Source organism: Corapipo altera, unplaced genomic scaffold, assembly GCF_003945725.1.
Source record: "Corapipo altera isolate COAL_440 unplaced genomic scaffold, ASM394572v1 75, whole genome shotgun sequence".
Lineage (NCBI taxonomy): Eukaryota > Metazoa > Chordata > Aves > Passeriformes > Pipridae > Corapipo > Corapipo altera.
Window position 1 is genome coordinate 3,819,941 of NW_020884887.1, and position 13,158 is coordinate 3,833,098.

General features: G+C 40.5%; 1 protein-coding gene across 3 annotated transcripts in view; it reads right to left on the reverse strand.

The window, feature by feature from the left end:
• Positions 1-283: 283 nt before the first annotated feature.
• The window catches only part of KDM3B (lysine demethylase 3B), a 34,895-nt gene continuing 22,020 nt past the window's right edge, over positions 284-13,158 (reverse strand). For all 3 annotated transcript variants that reach the window (XM_027643355.1, XM_027643356.1, XM_027643357.1), the window contains 8 exons: positions 10,464-10,635; positions 7,353-7,443; positions 7,138-7,268; positions 5,695-5,814; positions 4,722-4,861; positions 4,205-4,381; positions 3,527-3,661; positions 284-1,632 (listed from right to left, as the gene is read on the reverse strand). In XM_027643355.1, the coding sequence (XP_027499156.1) occupies positions 1,552-1,632; positions 3,527-3,661; positions 4,205-4,381; positions 4,722-4,861; positions 5,695-5,814; positions 7,138-7,268; positions 7,353-7,443; positions 10,464-10,635 (1,047 nt within the window). In that variant the 3' untranslated portion in view covers positions 284-1,551. The remainder of the gene's footprint in view (positions 1,633-3,526; positions 3,662-4,204; positions 4,382-4,721; positions 4,862-5,694; positions 5,815-7,137; positions 7,269-7,352; positions 7,444-10,463; positions 10,636-13,158) is intronic.

The following is a 13,158-nucleotide window of genomic DNA, read 5'->3' on the forward strand; positions in this document are numbered from 1 at the left end:
CAACCTGTTAGGAAGGTACTGAGAGGTGGGGAGCACAGCACAAGAGATGTTTTTTATGACCAGGCAGATCCTCTACCCAAACCACCTCTAAGAATGAAGGGTCTGCAAGGCAGCTGGGTGTGCTCCCAGCAAGTACTTGGGATGCCAGGCTAAACCACCCGAGCCTTCTGGTCAGACACAGGGCACAGAATTAGCAGACAGCCCACACTGCCAGGGGCTGAGGCTGAGAAAACCTCAGAGCAGGAAGATCTGTGCACAAGCATGAAAGAAACTGTCCAGGCTGTTACAGTAAATGACTTTTATTTTTTAAAAAATGAAATAACCGTGAACATATTAACAGGCCTGCAAGTGGCACTACAGTACAGCTGGAGATAAGGTCGATACATTTCCCCATGTACCCAGACAATGAAATCCATTGCATCAATGCTGACATTAGTAAATTCTGAATACAGTTCTATCAAGCAGGAACATTTTACTTAAAATAGTTCTGGACAAAGTTGACACTGAAAGTTAACTTTTCCTTCACTTTGGAAAGGATAGATGTTTTCAGCTAGCACTGGTATTGGGTGAACTATTGCCTGCAGTCACCAGTGCAGGGAGAGATGTACAACATCTCCACATGAGAACAGAGTTTATACTCCTTTTTACTTCTCATTCTGAGGAAGCAGGGTGGCATAGAGAGAGGGGGGAAGACAGGTGAGGTAATATGGGCAAGGGAGGTGGGATGTCAATTTCTATTCAATTCTCCTTTGGCTGTTTTTGTGCTATTTTGGACTGCTTTCTAAAAATCACTTCTTGATTTTATTGAAAGGAAGACTAAATGTAATGCGCCTTTCCTTGAAAATCCAGGAACAATTGTGGTACTTCAAAAATACTAAAAATATCTACTTTCATGAAATATTAACTGTTTCACTACAAACCTATTTTTTCACTAAATACACAATTCTCTTATCTCTGGAGTCTCCCGGGGGGAAAAAAAAGTGGGTTCTCCCTTTAGTTCTGCAACTCTACAGTGTATAGAGAAACGGCTACAAGAAGGGGAGTGCAGAGAATAGCTTTATCCTTTTCCTTGGCCTGTATCTCACATGGGAAGTTTGCTTGAATTTCTGCAGTTGGGCTGCTGTTGGTCACACTCTTTCAGCAGCTAAACTAAGTCTGCAGCAGGACAACCCACCTCCAGCACGTTCCGTCTAACTTTGTGGAGACTAACTAGGCATGAGGGAAAAAACATCCACACTCTTTATACCATTTCTAATCATAATATGCCGGAACACCCAAGTGGTTTCCACGTTCTCCCAATTTGCAAAAGGCCACAGGAAAGGGACATGGCACCTTTTAGAATCTGGAATTCTGCATGTTAACAGTGCGACCTTCCGTTAGACCTTCAGTGTTGAGGCAGCGTAGGAAACAGTGGCTGAAGAGTGTGTGTAATACTGACCACACCAGCTCTCAGTGAGAAGCCCCTGCTCCTGCAGAGGCAGTCGTGTGCAGTCCCTGTAGATACCGTGAGCAAAAGGCTTACTTTGACAGGGCATTTGGAATTAGCAATTCCTACGATCTAGCTAGTTTGGATTCATGAGCTTTCAGTGTGCCAACAGCATCTTTCACTGCATGGTAGATAATGTTCTTCACCTGCAACAGGAAAAAAAAAACTAAATCAGCTTCTCCAGGCTTAACAAGGAGAGTCCTACATACCTATGCAATCAACTTTGACAGCTGAATTTGTAATAGTTGGCAAGTACACACAAAGTATATACTCTCCCTGCTTCAGGATATCAACAACATAAATTTTAACTGTCACAGATGACAAGTATTTTCTGATTTATTAACTCATTTTCTGGTCACCCAGCAACATATATTTACTGGTGTTATTTTAAGATAAATTCTCTCTTTTGGGAGAGCTAGGAGGAAGTGCACTATGAAATGATGTACATGAGTTTATTTTGAAAAAGTCTGTGTGACCCAAGTCACTTACAGATACACGTGAATCAAGCCTAAAATGTGAAAGAAAATCATTTGGTTTAATCCTGTGAAAACTAAGATGATGCAACGAATCATCCTGTTGTCTTTGTATGGAGGCTAGAAATTCTGCTGATTTGTGAATCTTTCAGAAAGGCAAGCGAGATCAGGGATGAGAAATCCACCAGTACTCACAGCAATCTGTTTCACAGGTAGGTATTTAACAATCGAAGCTCAGTCTTATTTCTGATTTTTTTCTAGTTGAATTTTGTTTCTAGGTATTGAACAGAAGTTTCACCTCTAAGTGAGCAGCTCAATTGCACTTGCTCAACTGCAAGCACCATCACCTTCTCCTGATATACACATGAGCTCAGTTTTTTGTATCATCTATGTCAGTTATTGTCTCGTGTATTTTTTAATATAAAAAATACAGACACAGGTTTATATAAAAATATACATGAAAAATTACAAAAAAAAATAGTAAAGTCTGAGACAAATACAACTGGTATTCCTGTTCACAGGAATACTGACTTGCACTTTGGTTGGGTTTTTTTTGTTTGTTTTGTTTTGTTTTTAATAATATGCATTATTCATTTGCAATCTCTTAATTTACAGAAGCACTTCCACGTCTGTATCATTACAGCTGAAGAGGTACAGTGTTAGAAGCTGAAATGAGAGTTGATCCTATATCTGCTTTCCTTTAAAATCCAATAAAAATCCATATAGAAATTTACAGCAATGTTTCACTGAACTGGTTTGAGAGAATTAACTCGGTAAGTTCTGACATCTCTGGGTGACACACTGGAGTGCAAGGACAGCCATCCTGCACATCTCCACCCTGCTTCATTTTACATGCATGTGATTACTGATACACAAAAAATGCTGACAATAAAATCTGCAAACTGAGCAGATACTAATGCTTCAGGAGCAGCAGGAAAAACCCAAAAAGGCCTCCTACAGTCTTCTCTCTGCAGAACTTACTGTCTTATACACAATGTTCTGTGCATAGCTATTAATTTAAGCAGTCACACTTCTTCAAACCAAAACACATTTAATTTTAGGTCTAACTTAGGTTGGATAAGACCTTTAAGATCATTGAATCCAACCACAAATTTAACACTGCCAGCTCTACCACTAAACCCATCCCTGATATTTAAATAAGCAAGCCTTTGCTTGCAGAGCAGTTTTCCTTCAGGCAATAAAGAAACAAATACAAGTGTACTTGGGCAAATAAACATCTCTCTTCAAACCAAAGCACTGCTCTTTCCTTCAAGTGTTTTTTCTTCTGTTATGCTTTGCTGTCATTAGGATTCAGTCATTTAAAAACTTAATACCAACACATTCATTAGTCCAGTGGGGGGAAGTTCTCTGGAAATCCAGATGAATAATACTAATTTTTATTTGCATAATACTGTATATGTAAGCATATGTACCCATCAAATAAGAACCTCCAAATCTGTGGAAAGTTATTACTCTTTCCTTAAATCACAAGCCACACATTTCTAATACTGAACAGTGCTGGCAAAATGCAGGATATATTTAGTGACCACTGACATAAAACAGTTACCTGCAGTTTATCCTCATGGTTTGTATGAGTATTAGACAGGTGCCTGAACTCCTGGGTCAGACGGAAGCAGTGCTTCACGTGTTCTGGAGATACAAAATCTTCTGCCACTTTAATGCAGCTGTACAAATTATGGACCTAAAAACCCATATGAAATGACTGACACATCAAGACTGAATGAACCATACAAAACCACAAAAACCCCAACAACCCTCCGTATATTTATTTAGGTTCTTTCACATTTACTGATCAGAAAGAGGAACTGACAGAATTGTGTCTAAACAGTAAACCCATAACAAAACACACGACATCTAACAGGTTACCTGTTCTCCCATGTACATTAGTGTTCCCTAAAGCAAGTTCTCTTACCTTTCTCCAGGATTTTACTGAATTTTGTTTCCCTGGCTGAAGTTTCACTACACAGAAATGTTTTCCCACCATTCACCCCAGTTCCCCCCCCCCTTAATTTCATCACAGTAACGTACACACCATTCAGATATTCATATAACTTTTACTAATACAATGATCAAGATCCAATCCAAATAGTTCCTTTAAGAACTGCATATTTAGAAAAAGGAACGCCAGTGAGCAATATTAATTAAGTTATTTTGAAGTTGCAAGTTCTGCTGTGCCTCTAATTCAATCCTATTTGTCAATATGGCCCAGAGGTGCCACCCTTACCTGGTGGGGAGCACCTGCAGGAATGAACACAGCATCTCCAAGGAACTGCACTATGGCCCAGCCTTGCACTCCATACTCATCATACAGTCGCTTCCGTAAGGTCTGGTCCAAGTACCAGCTTTGGTCATGAATGGGGTCGTGATCTGGAGGATTTTCTTGGCCTTGTTCTTCTCCAACCTAGGGCCAAGATATGGGGTGGGGAGGAAACCATGACACAGCACCTTGATATTGCTGGCTCACAAAATGGTCTGTACCAAAAAACATAACAAACAAACTATTTCAAGGTAGAACGTTATTTTCATTAAGATCATTTAGGTCTGAAATAGTGGCATGTGCCACTATGAAGATTCCAGACCAGGCTGAAAACCTGGGAACATAGCAACTATTAATGCCCTCAAAGACAGCATTGGAATACCTATGCATTTGATGTTGACAGCAACTTGTATCACTCAGCTGCTATAAGCAAGCTTGTCAAGTTATCCTGCAGGCTCAAAAGCCTTCTTTGTAACCAACACACCTTCCGGAGAAGTTCCCGTATCTTTTCAGCGTCCTTGGCAGCGTAGATGTGCCACAATGCTCCAGGTTTCTCTCTTCCTTCATGGATTCGCTGCTTTGTTACATCGTCAGCGTCTCCCTCGTCGATTGTTTTCAGAACCTCTGGAAGGGGAATCCAGGTAAAAGCAATGTGGTTACAAAGCTGCTCATTTCTGACACACAGAAGATGAAGGAGTGTTTTCATAGAATCAATCATAGAATAGATTGGGTTGGAAAAGACCTCCAAGATCATCAAGTCCAACCCCTGATCCAACTCCAATTACTATATCATGGCACTAAGGGCCACGTCCAATCTCTTCTTAAAAACCTCCAGGGATGGTGAATCCACCACCTCTCTGGGTAGGCTGTTCCAATGCCTGATTACCCTCTCTGTAAAGAATTTCTTCCTAACATCTAACCTAAACCTCCCCTGGCAGAGCTTGAGCCCATGTCCCCTTGTCCTATTGTATTGGTTGCCTGGGAGAAGAGACCAACCCCCACCTGGCTATAACCTCCCTTCAGGTAGTTGAAGAGAGTGAGCTACTAAATCCAGTCTCACTGCAACTGCTGCATCACACAGTGCCCTTTCTGAGCACATCAAGCTTCATCTGAACAAAACTCAGGGAATGTGTCAATTGACAGCAAATCATGAAGCTCAGTGATGAATTCAAACTGAGCTTCAACTATTCAGATACAAGGAAAAGAAAGAGTAACTTATTACCCTTTCTCCTGCTTTCTTCAGGAATGCACCTCATTTCTAGCAGAACTCTGCTGCTTCCACAGTTGGAAACTAATGAAGCATTACTGCCCTTTTAAATTTGTGCTGCAAATGTAGCAAACTGCCTTGTATACTTGGATTATATATCATGACAAGCTCAAACAATAAGAGAGAGTCTTCTTTCTCACACACACAATTGATTTCTAATGTAGAGAAAACAGCTTTCCTTAAGCATTACCATCATCATGGGTTCCTTCCCCAATGGGAATCCCAACATACACCATGACATTAACAGCATCAGACACATCCAAGTGCAGGTTTGTGGTACCAACTCGTCTGTCTTCTGCAGTAATTAAGCCTGTAATAGAGTGTAAAATAAAATCAAATTCTGTGATTAACCTCTTACAGAAATAACCTTTGGTGTACAGACTCCTTCACTCAACTTACATGTCTGGTAATACATAAACCAAACCGCTGAACACCATTAATTACTGAATAAGCTCAATTTGTCTAAGCTGCAACCTCCTTTTTTAAACTTTTATTTCCGATGTCATACTGCTAAAAAAAAATCCTAAAAAACCCCCCACATCTCTTTGTCAGAACTGCAACATGTTGGTTTACAGCTTAAGTCTAATCCACATTTGGTTACTGAGCTAAAACATTTTTTAAACGATGAAACAATGAAAAATCTTCCATGTCCTTGGGTGAGTTGTTACTGTAGGCGTATCAATATTTGGAATGCACAACATAAGAAAACACTGCACCCTGTCTCACCAATATGCAAGGAGAACTACAGAAACTACGTTAGGAAGGTTTGCCTCCACACACTTGCTTTGAGAGATGACTGCAACTTTTTCCTTATCAGCACTGCTTGACATTTTTCAGTATATAAAAAACCCCAACTACCTTAAATGTCATTTATCTTACTCTAAACCTGCAAAAGTATGTATTTTCAAATCAATCAGTTACATTTGTTTTAAATTAAAAGTCTACAAAACCTGCTTTTGACCTCAAAGTCAGTACATTCAGGAAATAAAAATAATCCAAGTTGGTATGACATGCATTAATTGTTCATGTATCCTCCACACTGCTATATTACAATCACTAAAAAGTTTAATGCTTTACAGTCCCATGCAGGGTATGTGTTCAGATAAAAGTTTCCTCTATTTGTATGCTATTTATCTGCTATATAATTAATCTTAAGAGGACAAAACTATCCAATTCAGGTGGCTGAACGTGGCAACAGTTTTGTTTGGCATGTTGTCTGTAGTCTGTACTACCAGACATGGATTAAGAAAATTAAAACCCTGATTGGAGACATGAATGCACGGGTCAAAGTGCACACAAGATGGGCAATTTTCCTCTTAAATGTATCAACTGGTCTCAAAAAGATACTAACTATTCCTTGAACCCTCTGTTGGTATTATGCTTGTTACATATACTAATAATTGTTTGCAAACTTAACTTACCATATGTACATCTCTTGGATGTACAAGGCAGAATGGGGCACATCTGACAGACAGAGCACTAGCATAAGAACAGATTGCAGGACTAAATGAAAAGAAAATGACAGCAGGCTCTAGGATAAGCACTGAGTTTTGACTAATGCCACAGCCTTCTATTTGCCTAAGTATAATAAAGCATCACAAAACCCAACATATGCAGAAGTATACTCACATACCATAGGCATTGTACATTTTGGGACCCAAGTCAGGACGGACAAAGTAGCTTGGCAGCCTAGAAGCCAAGTTCAGTCTGCCATCTCTCTTGGTATATTCAGGAAGAGGAAGATTTTCCATCAAGTCCTCAAACCTGGAGAGCAAAGAGAGACAAAGGCAGGTTTTCCCTTGCAGCACCTACAGCAGAGTCCTGTCACTGATCCTAAGGGCAACTTACCTTGTAGGCATCATATCTCTGAAGTCCTCCCCTGGAGGCCAATCCTTTAACTTTAGTACCATTGGCTGACCATCCTCTGACCTGAGCCGTTCTGCAAGAAACAAATCAAGATTTCTTCATGTAATATGTTTTTACCACAGCCCATTACTTTGTTTAAGCTGTCAGCCTCCTTATACCCCTTACAACGCACAGCAAAATGAATCCTGGTTTTATTTTGGGCTTCCAAGCATTATCATAGTATGACCAAACAACAATTTAACAATTATATATATATATATATGTACCATTACCTACAGCAGAAGTTTGACAGATCTTGCACAGCTGCTAAGTTCTAGAATACTTTTTATTCAACTTCAAAAACAAGCCTTTCCAAAGCGTTCTTCCTTATTTCTTTTACCAAAGTCTAAGGGAGTTTTATCTTTAATTTCAAGAGGAGTAGTACTTCTATAAAATTAAAGTTCCTGATTCATGCTCTGAAATCATCTATAACTTCAGTGTAAAGAAAGAAACAATGGTACACCACACTCAAGAAAGCTCAAGGGCAGGTGGTCACAGAGGAAGGCGCACTTTAGTTTTTTTAATTCTTCTTTGCTGGAGGCACTCAAATTAGCAGGGTGCCAAAACCAAACATTTGTTCTTCACTTTGAGAGTTTTACCCCGACTGGTAAAAGAGAAAGCTGGCAGCACAGAAAGATGGCATTACATGTGCAACAGTGATGTGTGCTGGGACAGCACTGATCAACTGCTGCTTTGCCTCAGATCCTGCAAGGGCTAAGAGAGTCTGTCTGGAAGTGGTAAAGGAGCAGCTAGAATCAGTGTAACATTTAGAGAGAAACAAAGGTCACTCTTCTACCAGATTTTTCACAACTTCACATGAAGCCATCAGTTGGAAAAGAGGGTGTGCAGCAATGTAACACCTTCACATCCCCCTTTCCTCAGAAAGTAACACCCTTCAGCACTTCCTACCTTTCCAAGGATTGCCAGCCAAACAAAAACAACTAATCCTACCCAGATCTAGCAGAGAAAGCATATCTAAGAAATTAGGACTAGGAGACCTGTGAATCACATCTGTGTTACATATCAACAGGCTACAGAAGACAGCCTTAGTGTGCAATATAAAAAATAATTTTATTGAAATTAAAAGGAAAAAAGAACTGCAGATATGTAAACCAATGTGACTGATTTAAAGATAAATTTTGATGAGCTACAGATTTTAGAGAGGCAAGCGAACTGAAAAGGTAAAGGACTTGAATTTCATGTTTTACACCTTCTCATATTCAAGATTTTGAACTCATCGAGGATATTGGTTCTAAAACAGAAGCAGCTTGTAGGATGGCTATTCAGAAAGGACATCCAGGTATCTGGATGAAATCATATAGATGTGACAAATTACACTTAACCAGACAAAGCCCAGAAAAGCAGGTCTAAGAAGGATCAAAACAAAAAAGTCAGACCTTCCAAAAGTCCACTTTGCACTCAAAAGTATTAAAAGAAACAGCACAAGATTAAAATTAATTAGAATCAAGTGTCATACAGAATAATCTCAATAACACCTCCAAAGTCAGTGGCTGTTCTACATCTCTTCAGTAACTTAAAAGCAAGGGTGGGGCAGCCACATATTTTGGAAATCTAAAATTCATGTAATGCAGAGAAGTCAGAGTCATTATATAATTTGCAAACCGTTTTCATACGAGTTACTGTGTGAAATCTCTGGACTAGCAGCAAATAACACTCCTCCATATTAGGGATTGCACACAGTTGAAAAACACTAAATAAAATGCATTTAAAAGAAACTAGCAAGAGTGATAAGGTTTTCCAACCTAGATCATTAATATTTCTCATATAAAGTGTAGTAAAGGTCAAAAAGAAAGGCAGAAGCTGATTTTGCTGAAAGGAGCATACCTGTCTAGAGACAAACTACAAATAACATTTCTCAAAGATAGTTTAATCCATACAAATTTACTATTTTCATGAGTGACCCCATCACAAAAGTGAAGAGTTTGTGAAGTTTCTCAATTACCACCACAAAAGACCACACCATTATATCCTTCTAGACCATTTATTTCTGATTAATAACAGAAATGGTATGAAATTTAACAGTACAAAATACAATATTCTGTACTTGGAACCATATAAAAAACAAGTCAAAAGCTGGAAGTTCTTTGAATGGAAAAGGACTAGGGAAGGGAATATTTTTAGTCTGCAAATCTCTCATTTCACTGACTGTTGAACAAACATTCCATTAAGTCATCCAACAGTTCACCATTTCTGCTATCTGCACATAGCAACAAATACTTAAAAAACATTTTATACACGACACTAAAATAAGCAACATTGCAATGAACTGTTACAACTTCAGCACCTGTAAGATCACTCTGATATAGGTATACACAGCCTAAAATGGAGAACTCTGCTTTTCAGAAGCACTTCAATCTGCCCAGTTATATCCCCAGAAATTTTAAGTGGTTAGTTTCCCCATCCAGACTTGACAGAAGGTTTTCTTAAAGAACTCAAGAATTAAGTAATGTGTTATCACGTGAGACATTCATTCATCACTGCTATTCATAATAAACAGGAACCTGTATTTGTACTCACAGATGATCTACTACAAAAATAATTGGCAATGTCAAATTTACTTAGCTGATGTATTCCACCAAGTCCAAGTTTTAGTACCAAAAGCCTCAGCCTGTTTTAGCTCTGCAGGTTCCCTTTGGTTTTACAATAAAAGTTGAGGTTTGAAGGAGAGTAAGGGTAGACAAATTACTTACTGTCTTAGTAACAGTATCTGATGAATAATTTCACTGAGAAAAGTTTTTTAAAAAGTAGTTTCCCATGAAATGGATCATTTTTTGACACATGAAAGTAACACATGGCAATAAAATCACAGTACAGACAGTTCCCTTAGGCAGTCCTGCCCTAATCTTCACCAAAAAGTATTTTCTAGAGTGTGCTACATCTAAGGAACAATGGCTTCTTTGGATGAAACTGATAGGTATTTGGATTTTTTTTAGTTATTAATTTTTATTTTTAAAGAAAATAGGTGGAAAAGGAGGAGCTGAAATGGCAAGACAGACTGCTCAGTTAAACTAGTCAGCCATAAACATTACTTACTAGATATTATCTCAAAGCCATCCCAGAAGTCACGCACTTTCACGTCTGAAATTATGGCACAGTTCCTGCAGTTCACCAAATCTACATCTTGATCTCCAAATTCCAGGCTGAAAGCTTCTGGTTTCCAAAGCTCTGACTTCAACTTCTTATGGACACCAGATACCAGCACGGGCTGAGAATACAAAGATGAATGCTTACTCCACCATAACCACATTTCTTACACATGCAGCCAAACTTTCATAAGAGCCGAGACTCCTGACTACCACCACAAACCTACTTTCATCCATGTCTGGGTTTTGTGCATCGAGCAAATAACCAGAGTCAAAGCAAGGTTTAGTTCCAAGCCATGTGCAGTTGTACCACTCAGAAGTGGTGTTGGATGAGACTGGCCAAGGCAAGTGCATCAGGTCTCCATGGAAAGGTGTTGGCAGCAGGTGTGGGCTCTGTGATGGGGCCGGGATCTGCCCCATGGACACAGACGGTTCCCCCTGGCTCCACAGACCCATCACTGGCCAAAGCTGAGCCCACAGCTGATGCTGGTGGCACCTCTGTGATAATAAGAAAGGGTAAGAAGTGTTCCACAGCTGCTGGGGGGTGTGAGATGGGGACACACACAGACACACACACACTCATGGACAGCAGGCAGGGGGAGGGAGAGAAACAACTCTGCAAACAGCAAGGTCAGAGACACAGGAGGTGCTTGCAGCCCATCCAAGAGCATGGTGAGGCAGCTGTGCCCCTGCAGCCTGGGGAGGACCACAGCGGAGCAGAGATCCACCTGCAGCCCATGGAGGACCCTGCACTGCAGCAGGGGGAGATTCCCTGGAGAGAATTCACAGAGAGCCCACACTGGAGCAGGCTCTGGCAGGAGCTGTGGGGAGAACCTCAGGCATAAGCAAATTTTCTGGCAAAAACTGCGCCCACTGGGGACCCATCCTGAAGGATGGCAGCCCATGGAGAGGACCATGCTGGAGCAGTTCAAGAAGGATCATATTCTGTTAGAGGAACTCCACAATGAAGCAGGGGAAGTGTGAAGAGGAAAGAGCAGCAGAGATGAAGTGTTATGAACTGACCACAACCCCCATTATTCCCCAATCCCCCTGTGGAAGCCGTGGGGGTGAGGAGGTAAAAGAGTCAGGGATGAGAGAGTAAAGTTCAGCCTTCAAGAAAAAGGTTAAGTGGGGGAGGTGTTTATTGCTTTGTCTTTGTTCACCACCATCCTACTCTATTTTTAATTGGCAATAAATTAAATTATTTTATCACAAGTTGAATTTGTTTTGCCTGTGGCAGCAATCACTAAGGGATCTCCTTGTCTGTCTTGACCCACAAACCTTTTCACCTTATTTTCTCCCCCTATTCTGTTGAGAAGGGAGAGTGAGAAAGCAGCTGGGTAGAGGGGTGTGGCAGCCAGACAAGGTCAATTATTTATGTATAAACATGGATCATCATTAATTCCTTAGGACAAAACCAAGTAGCAGAAAAGAGGCTGTTCACTTGCAAAAGGGCTTTTAAGATGTTTAGGCTAACCACATATATATATATTCTACACAGAGATTTCAGTGGCCTCTCCCAATAACACTCAAGGCACTTGCTAAACTGACAGTACTTGGAAAAGGTACATCAGACAATCCTCCCAACACTGTCCAAGACCTTCTCAGTTCCTCCCATCTCTAAAGAGAGTTACTGGACTTGAGAGAAAAGGAAAAGAGGGTATGAAGTGAACTTGTACACAGACTATTCCCACCTGAAGTGCTCTAGCTTTAGTAACTGCTATCTATGTTCAAATGACAGTTTCCATGCCTATGCAAGCTTGAATTAATTCCAAGCTGTGCCCTATACATTAACAATGATATGAAGGTGGATCTTAAGTTTATTCACATGAAGAGCTCAGCACAACCCTGAGAAGCACAGATGCCCCTGGATGTAGTACCAGTGCATTAGGCAAAGATACCTACAGGTACAGATCCAGCTACTTTCTAAATGGTTGCTCCCCAGCAACTGCATGTACTGCTGTAGTACATGTTATTTCTCCTGAAGTGCAGGACTTTACACTTTCTCTTGCTGAACATCACCAGATTCTTCTCAGTCCCATTCTCCAGCCTGTTCAGGACCCTCTGAATAGCAGCATAACCATCAGTCATTCCTCCTAGTTTTGTATTGTCTGTAAACTTGCTGAGGGTATATGAACTCCATCTTATCCAGGTCATTAATGAGGATGTTAAATACTACTCACCTCAAAACTGACCCCCCATGGTACCCTACTAGTGACTGCAATCACAACCCTCTTGAGCATGGCATTTCAGTCAGTTTTAAATCCATCATGCTGCCCACTTACCTAGTCCATACTTCTGTTTGTCTGAAGACATTATGACAGTGTAAAAAAGCCTTACTGAAGTTAGGATAAAAAATATCCAGTGCTCTCCCTTCATCCACCAAGCCAGTCACCTCATCACAGAAGGCTACAAGGCAGCTTAAACGTGATTCAACCAGCATTCCTGAGCTCCTCTTCTCTTCTCCTGAAGCCCAGGCTTGTGATCATGCTTTTTTGCTTTGCTCCCTCCTCTCAAAATCTTGACCTGAATGCCACCATCTGACAGTGACTGCAGCCAAAGCTGCCCCTTACCTCCACATCAACAACCAGTTCTTCCCTGTATGGAAGCACGAGGTCCAGCACAGTGCCCTTCCCTAGCTGGCT